Source organism: Dipodomys ordii, unplaced genomic scaffold, assembly GCF_000151885.1.
Source record: "Dipodomys ordii isolate 6190 unplaced genomic scaffold, Dord_2.0 Scaffold184, whole genome shotgun sequence".
Lineage (NCBI taxonomy): Eukaryota > Metazoa > Chordata > Mammalia > Rodentia > Heteromyidae > Dipodomys > Dipodomys ordii.
The window spans coordinates 519443-536455 of record NW_012267400.1 but is presented as its reverse complement, the minus strand read 5'-3'; the positions used below and the strand labels follow the sequence as shown (position 1 = coordinate 536455).

Sequence of the window (17013 nt, the reverse complement as noted above, 5' to 3'; positions counted from 1 at the left end):
TTTTTTTTTCCTGCTTATGTGGTGCTGAGGAATCAAACCCAGGGCCTCAGGCATGCAAGGCAAGCACTCTGCCACTGAGCCACCTTCCCAGCCCCTCTTTTATATTTATATACGGAATGTCTATTACTCTCTTTCTCTCTTGGCTGAAGATGGAATCTAGGGCTTTAAACTCTGTAGGTATACGTTCTGCATTAGTCTTCAGCGTTTGAAAAATACCTTTTGAAAGCAATGGACAGACAGACTAGCAGCCCTCTCCCAACCACAGACCACACTTAAGCAACTGCAGAGCCCTGCGTGTCTCCTTTGCTCACTTACATGAGGCAGGCTCAGCCTCCTGACCTTTCTTCCATGCTTAAGTGGATTCCAGCCTAAATGACAAAAAGCAAAAACAACAACAACAACAAAAAAAAAAACAGCAAGAGGGAGCACAGTTACACTCCCAAGACACATGCCAAGACTGGGTGCCCAGTGGTAATGCTGCCGCACCTCCCCTGAATGAGGCAACCTTTCAGGGGCCAGCAGGCGGGTAAAAATCAAGGACAGGCACCAGCTGTGGAGAAGGGAGACTTAGGGCTGAAGGAGAGGGGAGGAAGTGGTGTTTGGAGAGTCTTCACGTGGTGATGTGACTACTGGGAATTTACTTGAAAGCCTGGACGGGGCTCTGCTTTGTGCAAGTGAAGGGGCAGCAGCGGTGTGGACAGAGCTGAGCTTCGGGTTGGTTCGGGAAGTGACTGCGAGTGTGAGTATGCGCGAGGGTGTGAGGAAGGAGCCTCCCTCCCAGCTCACATTCTTTTAATAATTCATTGCTAATAACCAAATCCAGCCTCCAGAGCTGAGAGCACATGTACCAGCTGGGAGCTGGCAGTGGTCTTCGACTTGGAGTCTCCATGAGAGAGGACAGGGAGAATGGCCATGAGTCTGTCCGGAGGTGGGGCCGGAGCCTAGAGCTTCTTGGGAAAGGCAGAGGGGGCAAGGGGAGCCCCAGAAGGGAAGAGCCCAGGAGGCCTCTAGCCAGCCTGAGCCACAAGGCATCTGCCAGGCTGGCATGGAGTGGGGTGGGGTGGGAAGGGAATATAAGCTCAGGCATCCTGCAGGCTACATGGGCAGAGGACGTGACATCTGAAGATGGCGTTCTTTGTGAAGGATTGTCCCCCCATGATGAAGTCTAGCAGGCACAGGCAAGGAGACACAAAGCAGCCTGGGTGATGGTGGAGCAGGCTAAGCCAGGACCGATGTGCCCACTGAGCAAGGTGCTAGGGCATGGAGGATGCGGCCAAGAAGATGGCTCCTCTTCCCTTACGTTCCTGACAGTTCATCATCATCTATGGAAAGGAAAACCATCCACATATTGGGAAACCAAATCCCTTTGAGCCCATAAACCCACAGGTTCTCATTTGCACACCGTGCTTCTTCCAGTGTTCTAGAAGCTTCTATCCCCCGCCCCTTCACACGTCGCGGAATTCTCTGCTTGTGTTGCTCACACCCAGCAATGCTGTCCCCTGCCCTCGTAAGCCCCTTACTGTTCGTTACATCACTGTAGGCCTTCGTGTTGGCTCTTAAGGACAGTGTCAGCTGCTCCCCATCTGAAGGTGATTCACTATTCAAAACGAGTTTACAGAGCCAGAGAAAACTACATGGGGGGGGGTACACAAGAGACAGATGTGAAGGCAGACAAAATTGAATCCCAGATCCCAGATTCCAACCTAGAAAAAGAAACCTTTGCGATGACATGCAAAGTGTCACAGAGGGGCAAAATAACCTGGCCCAGGGGTCTAATGGGAGCCGGGGCCATGGCAGAGAAACGGGCCCACCCAGAGCACGCTCACTCCTGCAGCCAGCACTCGAAAGGTGGCCCGAGGCAGCAGTGGCTGCCATACGAACGTCAGCCTCGCCCAGGGAGGGTCTATGGAGGCAGCCACTGAATGTCTTCTGCCTGTTGTCCCCACACAAGGGAGTAGGGCTCAAGCCCACCAGGGACATGCCAGCAGCCAGAGAGCGCTTTGTTGGAGAGCAGCACAATTCAAAGGTCTTGCCAAGCCAGGCTGGTATCTAAGTCATTATATTAATGAATCTCGGAGTTACGAAATCTAATATTAGACAGTGGCTTTGGTACCATCATCCTCAGCTACTGTCCCACGTGGCCAGGAACACTCCTGGGCAGCCACACGGCTTGAACAGACTGTGTGTGCGCGCGGCCCGCACGCGAGGATGCGCGAGCCAGAGCGGGTGGGGAGAGCAGCAAATGTGTGTGTGGTGTTTAATTTAAAAGAAATGCATGTATTTGAAACCGTGCCCAGAGATCTGTGTGCTGGGCCCACTTTCTACAGCACGATACCATAAATAAGTGAGAGAAATCTGGCCCATCCTCAGGGCAGAGGCCTCTTCCTTGGCCCTATCTCTCAGGCTGGCAATATCCTGAGGATTAGAGTTCCACAGAGCAATGGCTTTTGTGCTCAAAGCCAGCACCACTCCCCACAGAGTTCCCTTTGGCCCCACAGGCAGGACCCTGCATGCCGAGCCTTGTGCTCTGACTCCTCATCCCTGATCCTTAGCTGTCTCCACCCCTAGTCCAAACTCAAAAGTCAGGCTTGACACCCAGAGGCCCAGCTGGTTCTCCTCCCTTCCCCTGCTCTGCAAGCCAGAATAGTGCACACCACCACCCTGGCCATTTTCCGTGGGCCCCGGCTGAGGCCAGCAGAAACCATGACCCAGTTGGCCATGCTGCACATGTGCTCGGAGAAAGAGGAGCCAAGTCAGCTGCAGCCAGGTAGCGAACTAAACACACATGAAACCAGGTGAAAGATACCATGTTTGCTCGACACTTGTGATCGCACTTCATGTTCACTGGGCAACAGACTCTTCTACAGATGACGTCACAGAGCTCAGAACCAGATCTCTAAACCCCATGTGCCAGAGAAAGGCTCAGCTCTCCTATGCTGCCAGCTCGACTGTTTCATCTGTGAAGCCTCTTTGAGGGGTACGACTAGTGTTGGCTACAGGGTCTGGGAAGTCTGGCTTTTATGGGAATGAATCTTCACCCTGGGATGGGGACGTTCAATGCAGCCACAGCGGGCTGTGTGTGTGCACACCACGAGTGCTCTGGAAGGCACAGCTTTTGTCTTCTGGAAACTTGGGCCGGAAGTCACGGGTAGCTGTTTGGCTATTTTTTTCCCTTTCTTTCTTCATTTTTTCCCTCCCTCTCTCGTACAGGAACAGGACGACCCACAGGAGGGCCCTGCTTCCCAGCAGGACATTCTCTCCACACTGTCTTCAAGATGGGAAATTACACGTAGAGGGTTTAGCTCAGTGGTGGAACCCTAGCCTGGCATGGAAGACAATAGCATTCAATCTCAAGAATTAAAGGTGGGGGGAGGGGAGTGAAGCCTATGATTCTCCTAGTGAAGATCTCCAGGCTGCAGAATAGAATCCTACACATAATCATCGAAAAATTAAAAAAAAAAGCCCCAAGAAATTCGGAGGGGTAGCCGGGCAGCCCACTCAGCCAACAGAGACTTGGGGTATCCTGAGAAAAGTGCAGGGCTAGGTCTGGCAAATCTCCCTCCAAGGCAAGTCTTCTTGGCCTCTCTACACTGCCAATGTGGGAAACTGCCCCACTAGATATCCACAGAAGAGCAAAATCACCCTGGCTAAAAAGCACTGCTTCAAGCCGGGCACCGGTGGCTCACGCCTGTCATCCTAGCTACTCAGGAGGCTGAGATCTGAGGATCGCGGTTCAAAGCCTGCCCGGGCAGGAGAGACCGTGAAACTCCTATCTCCAATAAACCACCAGAAAACCGGAAGTGGCGCCGTAGCTCAAGTGGTAGAGCGCTCGCCTTGAGCTGAAGAGCTGAGGGACAGCGCCCAGGCCCAGAGTTCAAGTCCCACAACCCGACAAAAAAAAAAAAAAAAAAAAAGCACTGCTTCAGGGTAATCAACCATTGTGGTTTTCTAGGTATTGAGGGTTTTCCCCCAGGGCAGAATGAGGGACATCTTTCAGGGACCCAAGTTGGAAATCCTGGCAAAGGTGGATGGGCATGGCATCCTTGCTTCTGCTTCTCCCAAACTAATGCCAACCTCTACCTGCCAACAAAGGAAACCTCCTCCCCACACCCAGGGCTGGGGGTATGAGGATCAGCTCTGTGCCACCTCACAGACAAATGCCTCTCCTACACCTAAAAGATGGCCCACCCACACAGCTTCTCCTGGGCCACAATACTGTCCTTTTTCCCCTCCCTCCTCCTCCCAGCACCTCCCCTCCCCCACTGTGCCATTACTGCCATGAGCCCCACTGAGGCCAGCAGCAAATTACTCACGTATTTGTTGTTACTAAGGCTGAAATTGGCTTAAAACCTCGTTGGGGAAGCAGCCACACCCTGAGGAAGACATGGCCAGGACCCAGAGCTTGGGTCTGTCCTTGTTCAACCCCCTTTCAGCAAGAGGCCCCAAGGCAACAAAAAGACAGGGGCAACCATATGGCTCCCCTTTTCTCTGGGATCTGTGACCAAAGCTAGCCCGAACCTGCTACAGGGAAGGGAACACCAGATTCTCCAGGGGGGGCAGATGAGAAGAAATGGAGCCCGCTGCCTGGTTGCTGATTGGGTAACACCCAAGGGCAGATGGCACGTCTCATCCCCTGACTTCAAGATCAGTCCCAGACTCAACACCCACCTTTCCCCCACCCAAGCCTTCGACCCACTTGCCTCCTCCTTTTGAAGACTTCTCTTCACTGGGTACCCCCAGCAATTCTGTTACCAAGGAGACAATGATGTCCTATGCCTGAGTGGGACCACAGGTCCCTCCTACCACCCCCTAACTAGGTACCATGCCTGCTGACGTCACTGCTCAGAAATTTATAGCCCAGCACGGGTATTTATAAGGTGGCTCTGGTGTGACCACATATTCAGTGTGGGGCTGGTGGCTATTTATAGGCAGAGGATATACACTTATTACACCCCCTGTCTGTATTCTGGGCCACCTGTTATATAACTGCCATTATGCAATAACGCCCATTATATAATAATTATGCACTAATGGGGATATAATCTTCAGGCATAATGAGGACACACTCCCCAAGGGCTGCACTGGCCGGCCTCCTTACAGGTCGCCTCCAGGGATCTTCTGATCTCTCCACATGACTCCGCCCAGTCCAGGCGAGTCACCAGGTGTCACCCTACTCCAGGCTCCTGCTGTCTCTGTCTCTCCTCTGTCCGTCTGTCAGCGGGCAGCCGTACCCAGACTGGTAGACCAGCTGCAACGGCCTCTCTGTATTCTTTCTTCAGGTCTTGTCCGGTTTCTCATTTCCTCAGCTCCACCCCTGGCCTCTCGGCATCTCTCACTCATCTTTATGCATGAAACAAAGATTTGATGGACTCACTCCTGGAAGTGACGGACGCTTAACCCATTCGTTCTTCCATTCAAAGACAGGAAGCCTCCTGGACCATTGGTGAGGGTCTGCTTCACATGCTGAATGCCCACCCTCACCCTCTAGGAAATACCTGAGAAGCTGGCCCAGAGGCCAGATGCCTGGAACAATGGGCCGTGGGTACAAAAGCAGGGAGTGGGAAAAGTTAAGGCTGCAGTGGGACTCAACAGAGCCAATTCAATTAGCCCAAACATACTGTCTGCTCTTAAAATAGATCTCTCTATATTTAAAAGTTACTTGATATATGAGTTGATGCAAAAAAAAAAAAAAAAAGAAAGAAACGCACTGACAGGGATCTGTGAGTGAGGTTCTCAGACTCGGGCTTTGGGGAGGCTGATTCTGACACTTCTCTATTGTTGAAATTTTCACAGAATGTTTTGCTACTGTAATAAAAAAAAATCAAATACAGGGTTAAAAAAGAGTCCTGCTAAGACCCTGTTGTGGCCGCTGTGGTGTCTGAATCCATGCAGGAAGGAGTTTCTGGGACGGGCTGGCTCACCATACAGCCCTGGGTCAGCCCAGCTGAAGGAAGATCCCCTAACCCAGTCCCTAGATCAGCACCTGGGGAGACAGGCTCAGGATTCCCATGGGAGTAGGAAAAGACGGGGAACACAGGCTGGAGACCAAGCCCCAGACTTATTCGCCCAGAAGTATGCTGTCCATAAGGGAAAATAGCATAAGGCACACAGGAAATCACCAGGGCTCAGTGCTGCAATGTCCACACTAGACAGGTAAAGAAGGCCCTGAACTGGAGGAGAGGCCAGAGGTAATGGCTGGTGACATTCGATCTGAATACCTTTCTTCCAGGTCACAGATTCTCAGCTGGGAGTGATTTGACCCCAGGAGACTCTAGGAACTGCATGGAGATTTTTTTTTTTAAACACCTGAGGAAATGGGCTGTGACTGGCATTGAGAGTCAAAGCCAACAATGCAGCTCAGCCCCTACAGTGACCAGTATTGTCCTGCATGACACAGAATGACCCAGCCCAAATGCCAAGTGTCCGTAGCTGGAAACCCTACTCTAGGAGAGCTAATTTCTGAGAGGCCTTGTCTTATGGCAAAAGCAGAGGGAAATCTCCAGCTGTGATCACCCTGTCTCAGGATGCAGCCTTCAGCATGCTGAATGAGCTTTTATGTGTAGTCTTGGAATTCTCAAACTTTAAGAAAGGGGTAAAGGGCTGGGGGTGTAGGTCAGTTGTACAACTCTTGCCTAGCTATGTGCAGGGGTCTCGGTTCTACTCCTAGCACTGCAGACAAAAGAAGGAGAGGTGACTTACAGATTAACAAACTTCCAGCAATCATCTGGTTAAGTTGGATAATTCATTTTTATTTTAAACTAAGATTCCCAGTAGACTCCCAGGAAAAGGGTGTGGCGGTGCAAGGATCAGGAATCCAAAATCCTGCCTGCCTGGCCCTGAGCCTGGACTTTCTGCACATTCTACCTGTGCAGGGCAGGCCAGCAGCCTCTCCAGCAGGCCGTGACGCAAAGCCCAGCTGGCCAGACAGCCTGATCACCATTGGCCCCTGCCTGCCTGTGCTCCTGCTCCCTCTCCAGGGCAGAGACAGGGAGCTACAGCCCACAGCTGGGAGGGAGGAGGCCACTGCAGCCTGCCGACAGGGCCAGGTGCTCAGTAGCTGGGAGAGCCCTTGAGATGCGTCACAATCTGAGCTCTGGCTCCTCCTAGAGAGTAAGGGGACCACAGCCATGGAACTAGCTCCTGCAGAGACCCTCTAAGCATTCTCCTCTGAGACTCTACCAAGGCCAGTAGCCAAGGCAAGTTGAAGGAGCTTTGAGGTCTTTCGGCTCAGGTGCTAAAGAGCCCAGGTTCCAGGTTGATGACCTGTGGAAAAACTCATCCGGTGACCTGAGTCCCTCACAGACATCTCTGTCTGGAGTCCTCTCTTTGTAGGGCAGATATAATAACACTTGTCCCACCATCGTGAAGAGGAAGTCCGCTCCAGCAGGCTGAAAGGGCTTGGTCAGCTGACAAAAACAAGCTAAGTCCTTGCTATCTTTCTAGGGTCTGCAAACCTTACTTGGGTAGGTCAAGGTGCCAGGTAGGCAGTCTGTCTTCCAGAAACCTCCCTGGTCTCTAGGTTTGACTTGCTTGTTCCTCACTCCATAGAGACCCTTGTATGTATCACCTGAGTCCACACACCCAGTCAGGGGCACTGATTTAAAACCAGAATCCATGGAGGGATTTCGATGGAAATAGGGAAGTGTAGGAGGGGCTGTCTCCTTCCTCTGGCAACAGGGGTAGACTGACGTTTCTAGATGTCCTCGAAGGACTAATAAATGAAGGCCTTGACCCTAGGGTGGCAGCAGTATGCCATGTCACCGCTAAGACATCAAAAATGGGGAAAAAGAGCCAGAGTGTCCCCCACTGATGAGCTACGGCAGCTGGTGGAGAGACAAGTCATTTAGGAGACAAACCCACAAAGGGCAATCCCAAAATATATATACTTCTTAAAATCCTCAGAGCAGCTAGCAAATTAGGTATTAGTATCCACCTAGACAAAGTAAAGAACCCAGGCATGTGGGGCCCGGGCAGTGGGAGGGGGCAAAAAGCATCGTCCAGCCAAATCTCCCTACCCCAGTCTCTCCGCCTTCTGGGACCCTGTTCTAATGCCAACAAACCTTCGGCTCAGATATGCTTAAAATGGCGACAGCGGCCTGCAGGGCCCGGCGTTTGTCGTGCTGTTTTCCACGGTGCCCTCAGTGCCAAGAAAAACCTATCATCAGAAATGCCATCAGCTATATTTATCTATCTCTCAGCCCCCCAGCCTCCTCCTCCCGTCTGCCAAGCAGGCCCTGCAGAGCCCCCCCCTCACCCAGTGGGAATTCATCCATGCTGCTAATGCCCAGAACCACCTGCCCGAGCCTCAGTCTCCTCTGCACCCTTCCCAAGCCCCAACAATCACAGGAAGCTCCCTAGCCCTTCTCACTGGGGTGCCAAGAAGTACTCACATGACTTTTGGGTACAGCTGACAGGCACTGGCCTGGGTATCTCCCGTCCCCAACCTTGGGTAAGGATGGCCCTCCATCTCTTTTTAGCCTCAACACTCGGCTCACAGGGCCTCAGGGATGTCAATCTGCCCCAAGCCTACACAAGCAGTGGGCCTGGTATCTGGGCACCATTCCCAGGAAGATGCCTGGCCGCTGGATAGACCTAGCCCTCCACTCCTCTCCCCAATGGGGAGTGGGAAGTTCCGGCCTAGATTCTGAAGCATGGAGAATTCCTGTGAGATATGTGTGCTACAGGACCCCCACCTTCTTCCCATCCAACTGAAGAGGAAGTGGTGGAATCTGGGAGCCAGAAGGGGAAATGGCAAAGTTAAGATTCATAATTCAGGACCACTCGAATCCACAGCCACGGAGAACTCTGCAGACACTGCCAATAGGCCACATCCCGTAGATCTGCAGCAGGCCTTCTGACCTTCCTCTTCCCTGGCCGCAGGCCCCAATCTGAGCTTCCTACCCTTGGGCCTAAGCACATGAGAACAGCAGGGATCATCAACAATTGTGTCCTAAACTCGGTGCCCCTCCCTCCCACCCGTATACCCCCAACACAGAAAGTAATTCCAGGGAGCAGGCTCCTCTGAGAATGAAGCAACCCAAATAAAAATTTTAAAACCCAGAAGCTCTTTCTCTCCTGCCCCCTCCCCCTCCACTGGCAAATGAAAACAAACAAGAAATCAAAGAGGCCTTTTGTGTGAGCACCGCGCTGACACGGCTGGGGCCTTTGAAAAGACTTCTGAATCGGACACTGAAGGATAAAATAACTGAAGCGTGGCAGCTCCTGGGGGGGGGGGCGGGACGGGACTGATGGGGCAGAGAAAAAGAGGGGTGGGGAGGCAGATACCTTCTGCAGGCAAAAAGGGGGACACTAGCTGTCCCTTGTGCCCAGCTGCCACAGGATACCAGATTGGAGAAAGAGTCTGGCGCTGGCCTTGCTGCTCACCTGGCCAGCTCCTCCTCTGCCCCTGGCCCTGCAACGCTAGAGGGTGGGCAGGAAGGGCTCTGATCCTCTTCCTAAATCTGAGAGCGAAGATGCCCCCAAAGATGCTCTTCAGGACTTGCCTTCCTTCAGCATAGATCACTGTAGGCTCATGTCTACACGTTGGAGCTTTCTAGAAGGTGTACCCAGGCATTTACCATACAAGAGAGATTCATTCTTGGAGATCTACAAACTCCTGGGCAGGGATCTTGCTCCCAGCAAGCATTTCACGAATAAAGGAAACTCTTCCATCCTTTGGCAATGCCAAAAAGTAAACCAAGTCCTCAGGAAGTCTCTCTGTGTGTATGGCACCCGGGCCCTCTTGCTGCAGAATGGTCCATTTCCTCTGGGTTGGCGATGGGAACGCAGCTGGTCGCCATGCCTGTAATTATGGGCTTGGCTGTCCAGCCCATTCTGGCTTGCTCACAGTCCATGCTGATGGCTGAAGCTCAAGCAGGGCTGGTTTTCTTTCTCCTATGCCTCAACTTCAAACTCAGCCACCACTGATCCCTGTGCTCTGGAGGCAGCAGCAATGCTGACTGGAGAGGTGGACAGGGCTATGGACAAAGGGCATGGGAACAGATGGTCTGAAAACAAGGGTCTGAGAACAAGCTCAAGCTTTAGATCAGGGATACCCCAAAAGAGGCTGGCCTGAGCCTCATTATCTTCCCATGCCAAACACAAGTAAGCACCCCAAGTCCCATTAAAAGACACAGAAGGGAGTCTTTTACTCCCATTTCCTACATGGGGAGCAGGAAATGTTTCTCACTTTCCTCCCATGCTTCTCTCTACTTTATTCTGTTATACTAAATAAATTCTTGCTAAAAGAGAGACAGACAGACAGACAGAGACAGAGACAATCCAGAGCAAAGGCCTTGCATGTAGGCACTGTGCTTGATTTATTACGCTAGCTGTTACTATGCTACAGTTCCTAGTAATCGGGAACAAGGAGCTCTGCATTTTCAAATATCCCTGAGCCCAGCACATGATGTTGCAGGAAGGCCCAGAAAACTATGGTGTTGTCCTGATTGGCCGGGATCGGACCATGCCTGGAGTTTTTTTTTTTGGGGGGGGGGTCCAGTCATGGGACCTGAACTCTGCATGGGACCTGAACTCTGGGCCTGGGCACTGTCCCTCAGCTCTTCAGCTCAAGGCTAGCGCTCTACCACCGGAGCCACAGAGCAACTTCCGGCTTTTTTCTTTTTGCTTATGTGATGCTGAGGAATCGAACCCAGGGCTTCGTGCATGCAAGGCAAGCGCTCTACCACTGAGCCACCTTCCCAGCCCCATGCCTGGAGTTTCTGAGTTCAATTCTAAATACTCCAGTGTAAGAGGAAATAGGACAAATCTGGTGGCCTGTAATCCTAGCTACTCAGGAAGTTGAGACTTGAGGATCGAGGTTCAAAGTCAGCCCAGGCAGCAAAGTCGGTGAGACCCTTATCTCCAGTTAACCACCAAAAAGCTGGAAGCTGAGTTGTAGAGTACCAGCCCTGAATGAAAAAGCTAAGGGACAGTGCCCAGGCCCTGGATTCAAAACCCAGTAGCTAAGTCCAGGAGGTTGACATAGGGAGAGCAAGGTTTAAAAGCTGGAAAAGCCCTTGGGACTCTTCCTCTATACACATGCATGTGTGCATGCACACAAATGCACGTGTGTGTGCATGTGTGCATGTGTGCACGCACACACAAACACACATAAGAGGGTTTAGGACAAACCAGTTGGGCCTCAGAGGGTGGTAAGGATGGCAGGGACACTAGGAACTATGTCAAACCAGAGGCAGGTGGGACTAGAGAAAGGCTTTCTGGAGAGATGTGGAAGGAGGCATTGATTTGCCTTTAGGCGAAAGGCTGCAGTGTTACACGGGCTCTTCCTTAAGTCAGAAAGCAGATCAACAAGTAGAGGGGAAGGGAGATGTGCTGGCAAATCCTAACCATACTAACCATAGCCACTGCCATCCACTGCTGGTCTGCAGTGTGCCAGTGTTTGACCTATGAGCTGGCTCCACTGCTGGAAGACTTCCTTAACCTAGACAACACACAAGGATGTTACAGCCACTAAAGCTGACTGTACCATGGTGACATTACGTGTCGATACTCTAAGGGGGACCCTCTGCTGGGTTAAAAGACAATCCATATATTTTGTTACTGTTCTAAGTGAGTTCCTCGGCCCTTGTGGTCTTTGCCAGCCCTAGCACCAGATGGCGCTGCCTCCAAGACACAGACCAGTGGCATTTATTTCTGTGCCTTGAGATAGGAGGGCATGGATGCCATGGTAAAGGGTGGCAGGGTTGTTCAAGCTACCAGAGGCCCCTCCCATACATCAAACCAGAGCCCTCAGACAAGCAATGGCTTGGGGGACACTGGCTACCCCTAAGCTGGGAAGACATGGCGCAGTGATTCTTTCCATCCTTGAAAAGATCACGGATAAGGAATGGATTCATGCTGAGTGCTGTGTTGAGTGGGAAGCTCAAAACATACTCCGTGAACTTACTGAGATGGGTAACTCGTCTCCTGCCACAGGTGAGGCCAGGAACAGAGGGAGGTGGCAGGCCAAGGTCCTGCTAGAGAAGCCACTGACCCACCCAGGGCAGCACCGCCTACAGAGGCTGCACAGGAAACCAGACATGACAAATGACTCGGTTCTGTCAACAATATAAAAAACTGCCAGAAAAGAAATCAAGACCAGGGAGAGAGGAAAGAGGACTATAAAAACAACAGAGTAGCTGGGTACCAGTGACTCACACTTGTCATCCTAGCTACTCAGGAGGCTGAGATATGAGGATCGTTCAAAGCCAGCCCACCCAGAAAAGCCCTTGAGACTCTTATCTCCAACCTATCACCAGAAAACTGGAAGTGGTGTTGTGGCTCAAAGTGCTAGAGTGCTACCCTTGAGTGAAAGTGCTCAGGGACAGCACGTAAGCCCTGAGTTCAAGCCCCATCACTGGCAAAAAAAAAAAAAGACAATGACCACTTAGAAATGGACCAACCATAGCAATTCATGATCAGCCTTAGCTAGGTCCCAATTCAGACAAACTAGAATGAAATCATGATGCTTGTTGGGAAGACAAGAACATGAACTAGTTATACACAATAGTGAAGAAAGCCAGGCACCCGTGGCTCAGGAGGCTGAGATAGATAGCAAGGTTTAAAAGCCAGATAAAGTCCTCAAAACCCTTTATCTACACACTAGAGGAGGCATGCAGGCATCAAGAAAGCCTATTGTCAGCTCAAGGCCCTGAGTTCAAACTCCGGTACAGCATGAAAGAAAGTGGGAGAGAGAAAGTAAGGAAGGGGAGAAGGGAGGGAGGGAAATCAGAGTTTTTCTTGGGTGCAATAACAGTGCTAGATTCAGTTTTTCAATAGTCCTTCTCTGTAGAGATGACGGCTCTGACCTGGATCTCCTTCTAAAAGCCCAGAGCTGGCCCTGATTCTGACTCCAGTGGCTGCTGGCACTGGTGACCGTGAGGGGGCAGGAGGGGTCTCCAATGACATCTGAAGCTCCTGGATAAAGGAAAAGGCCACCTCCTGAAAACTCAGACTGCTTCCACAGCGGCCCACTGGAAGGACTTGACGGAGAGAAGCTGGCAGTTCCATTCTGCCAGCCATTTTAGTATTGTCCAAAACATTCTGGTTTTCCTTCTTTGCCAAGACTGAGGGCCTAGGAATCAGGGAAGAGCTAGTGGCACCAATCCCCCCTTGAGAGAGCTGATTCAAGCATTTTGGAGATAGTCTAGCTCGGCTTTCTGACCCTGCTCTGCCGGCCCTCTTTAAGCAGAGGTCTCTTGCCCCTCACCCTGCTCCAAGACACTCCTTTTGGATGAAAGAACATCACCAGCACCTGCCTCAACCTCCCCTGTGAGGACAGATGCTACAAAGAGAGACCCCTGCAGAAAGCAGCCCTCTGGTAGGCTCTTGGGCTGAACATTCTCGTGTATGTGCCACCCTTACGTCCCTTGTTTCCTCTCAAGTACATTTTCTGGGGTACCACAAGGCAGGGCTCATGAGGGCCCAGTGTGACAGTGGCACCGTGGTGAAGCCACATCTCCCCACTCCCCAGCAGGTCAGGCTGACTGTTGTCAAAACAAAACCAGCATCACCAGTTCAGGTTCAGCCCAGATGGGCTCCTCTGCCACTCATCAGGTTTTAAGGGAGCTCTCACCTGAGTGGGGTCCTGGCCCAAACTGAACTATACTGCTGGCTCTGTTAAGTGTGCCTGGGGGACACAGGCTTAGACGGGGTGTTGCCAGAATGCCAACACCATTTTGTGGCTCAGCTAAGGACAAGGTGTTTCCTAACATACCAGCTGGCTCATGGAGAAAGACATGTCACTTTGTGCCACCCAAAGTCCAGCCACCCAACTCCAAGGAATGACAAGCCATGAGGCCCATAGGTGGCCCAGCTGTACCACTACCCCTACACTTACTTCAGAAAGGCACACTCAAATTCTAGCCATGCCAGTAAGAAAAATCTGACATTCCCTGACACTATCTCAACACTAGAGCCTGAATGACCAAAAACACGTCCTCAGATTCCCTACTCAACCTTAGCCTGGCCAGAGGTATCCTCAGCCATGGACAGGCGACGGGAAATGAATTCACTCATATTCCTGGACAAATGATCTCATTAGCTGGGGGGGGGGCTTACTTCCCCCGACACCTGCCTGGTCAGCCCAGGAGGCTAGTCAGGAAATGGTCTCCTTCATCACACACACTAGGTCCTACCTCACAGCAGTCAGGTCTGTTGTGTGCACACAAATGAGGGGTGACTTTTTGTTTCCTTCCTTTCTTTCCCCAAAAGAAACATAGAACTGGGTGCCAGTGGCTCACGCCTGTAATCCTAGCTACTCAGGAGACTGAGAGCTGAGGATCACAGTTCAAAGCCAGCCCGGGCAGAAAAGTCCATGAGACTTTTATCTCAAAAAAAAAAAAAAAAAAAAAAAAGTCCAGAAGTGGTGCTGTGGCTCAAGTGGTAGAGAGCTAGCCTTAAATGAAAGAAGCTCAGGGACAGCACCCAGGCTCTGAGTTCAAGCCCCAGGACTGGCAAAAAAAAAAAAAAAGAAAGAAAAGAAAAGAAACAAAGGAAGAAAAGGACCTGTTACTGCCCTTCTTTGTGACAGATCCTAAAAGTCACACAGGGCCAGTGCAGGCCTAGAAAGATCCATAGCGGTAAAAGAGCACAGGGCAGTGTCCATTGCTTCCAGCCAGTCACAAAAGCCACCTCTTAGAATAAGACAGAATGAGCAAGAAAAGAGACCTTGAATGCCACTCTGCCTTAGGGCTCTCCAACATACAGGGCTGTGCTGGCTCTCTGTAAGAGAGCTCATGTTCTTGAAAGCACACCCCCTACACCCCACCAGTTTTTCTTCTGGAGCCAGTCATTTCTCCCAACTTCCCAAACAGGGGTAACCACAGCAATCAGGAGTTGCTTTTCTTTTTCTTTCTTTCTTTCTTTCTTTTTTTTTTTTTGTGAATGGACAGGAAGGAAGACAGAGCCACATATTCACTGGGAAGAGCAGAGCACGCGTGTGTGTGTGTGTATGTGTGTGTATGTGTGTGTGTGAGAGAGAGAGTTGAAGTGAAGCCACATTCTCTCCCATGGCAGAGAGGGAGAAGGGAAAGCGCTGGAGTGGAGGAGAGGAAAACACGCATGCACACAGGAAGGTTTGCTAGCCCTCTCATTACAAGTTGGTTGGGCATAATGTAAACACACTTCTGCCTTGCTTAATCACACAGTGCCGCCCATTTAGGTTTCAAAGGCAGCAGTAAATTGGGCGTAGCTGAGTGGAGGCTAAAAATTAACCAGCCATCTCTGTTTCAATTTGTAAGAAAACAAAAGCGGAAAGAAATCATAAAAAGGGAAAGGGGAAAGGAGAAGAGAAGGGGAAAAAAAGGCATGGGCTAGAGTCCTAACCCAGCCTGACCCAAAACACAGGCTGAGTGGAAACAGAAGAGGAGCCAGGGAAGCACTTGGGACACAAAAGGGAGAAGAGAGATTTTGCAGGATTGGTTTGTTTGTCCTTGTCCATTTGTCTGTTTGTTTAAGACTCTGCCACAGCAAGCCACTCCCTGGCAGGCCTGCTCCCTAGGAGAGCTTCTGTGCCCTCAACAGAGGTGCCTGGTCAGTGGACTGGTCAGCAGCCCGATCAGTAGCCTGGTGGGCGGACATCCCTCCTGGGGCCACTTGTGCCAAAAGAAGGTGAGAGGAGAGCTCAGCAATCTCGCTTGTGCGTGTGCGCTCTCTCTCTCTCTCTCTCTGTTTCTCTCTCTCTATTTCTCTCTCTCTCCGTTTCTCTCTCTCTCTCAAACCAAATTATTTTCAAGCTTCCAGGACCCAGTCAAACTGTTCCTGCCTGGGCATGCGGGCCCCAAATCTGCCTCTTTGCCTATTCAGCCCATGTCCAATGCCGGGGTTTCACACGCCCGCCCTCTCCACCAACTGCTGCCCACCCGGCTTGAGCCAAATGCACTTGGCTTTTCCTGGGACCCGGTGAAACCAGCACCTGCTCCTCCCCTGCTGGCCCCAAGTACTGCTTCTGACTCACTTAAAATAAGAGAAATGATTCATTTGGCTGTTGCTGCTGCTTGTCTCAAACTCTCACCACTATGGGTAATTCTGGTGGCATCCTGGCCCTGTCCTCAGACCTACACGCAGCCTTTCTAACGGGATGAATCCTCCCTCCACAGATGATGGGGTAGAAGCAGGAAAGCCAAGGAGGAAGGTCAGAAAGGGCCAAGGAGGCCTAGGGAGGAAGAAGAGCAAAGGGGGAAAGGCATAGGGAAGGAGATGCAGGCCCTGGCAGGACAGCCTACCCGTGAGGTCTATGGTGCGCTGTCAGACAGAAGAGGAACAATAACAGAGCAAATGCCAACAAGTAAAATAAAAATGGGAAGAAAAGGTTGCGAGTGACCTACCCGGAGTGTGGACAAAGTAAGCCAGATAAAGATCCAGTTCTTTGATTGTGACTCCAATGTGATGTGGCTGGACACACAGGCCGGGGTTCGAGCACTGGGGCGACTTGTAGAGCCGCTCCCCATCAGTACTTTCCAGGGGGATCCCCTTAAACAAAATCACCATGACCAGGTCCAGCCGCCACACCTTGTCGGCCTGGCGCAGGCAGTCAATCCGCCGGATCTTGCCCTTCTGGTCAGGGTTGGAGAGCACACAGCAGGGGGGCTTCTTGCCCGTGATGGTCAGCACAAAGTCCTCACGGAACTCAGGCCGGATATCTTTGCGCAGCTTGGCCAGCAGCCGGGATGCCCACTTCTGCTTGATCTCAGGCTTCTCGCCCAGAAGCTCATCCTTCACAGCGCGCTCCTCATCCTTCGACATCCGCTTCTCGTGCTTCTTGAAGTACTTGCGCTTCCGCGCCTGCAGGTTGAACCAGGTGTAGGAGAAGGCGCGGACGTGAGGCAGCAGGGCCTCGATGAACGGGTGGAACTCATCCTGCAGGCGGCAAGCCGGGAGCATGCGGGGCGAGGGAGGACAGGGAGGTGGGGAAGACGGGGTGAGGGGGAAAGAGAGAAAGAGAAAAGCAGCGTTAAAAGGGGGCACTAGGAAAACCGCCTTCTCCTCCTCCTCCTCCTCCTCCTCCTCCTC

At 51.7% G+C, this 17013-nt stretch overlaps 1 protein-coding gene across 1 annotated transcript in view; it reads right to left on the bottom strand.

Moving 5' to 3' along the window:
• Positions 1–16921, bottom strand: part of Nfix (nuclear factor I/X (CCAAT-binding transcription factor)) — a 63765-nt gene extending 46844 nt beyond the window's left edge. Inside the window, exon 1 of the mRNA XM_013034211.1 lies at positions 16329–16921. Within this exon, the coding sequence (XP_012889665.1) occupies positions 16329–16884 (556 nt within the window). The 5' untranslated portion in view covers positions 16885–16921. The remainder of the gene's footprint in view (positions 1–16328) is intronic.
• Positions 16922–17013: the final 92 nt, after the last annotated feature.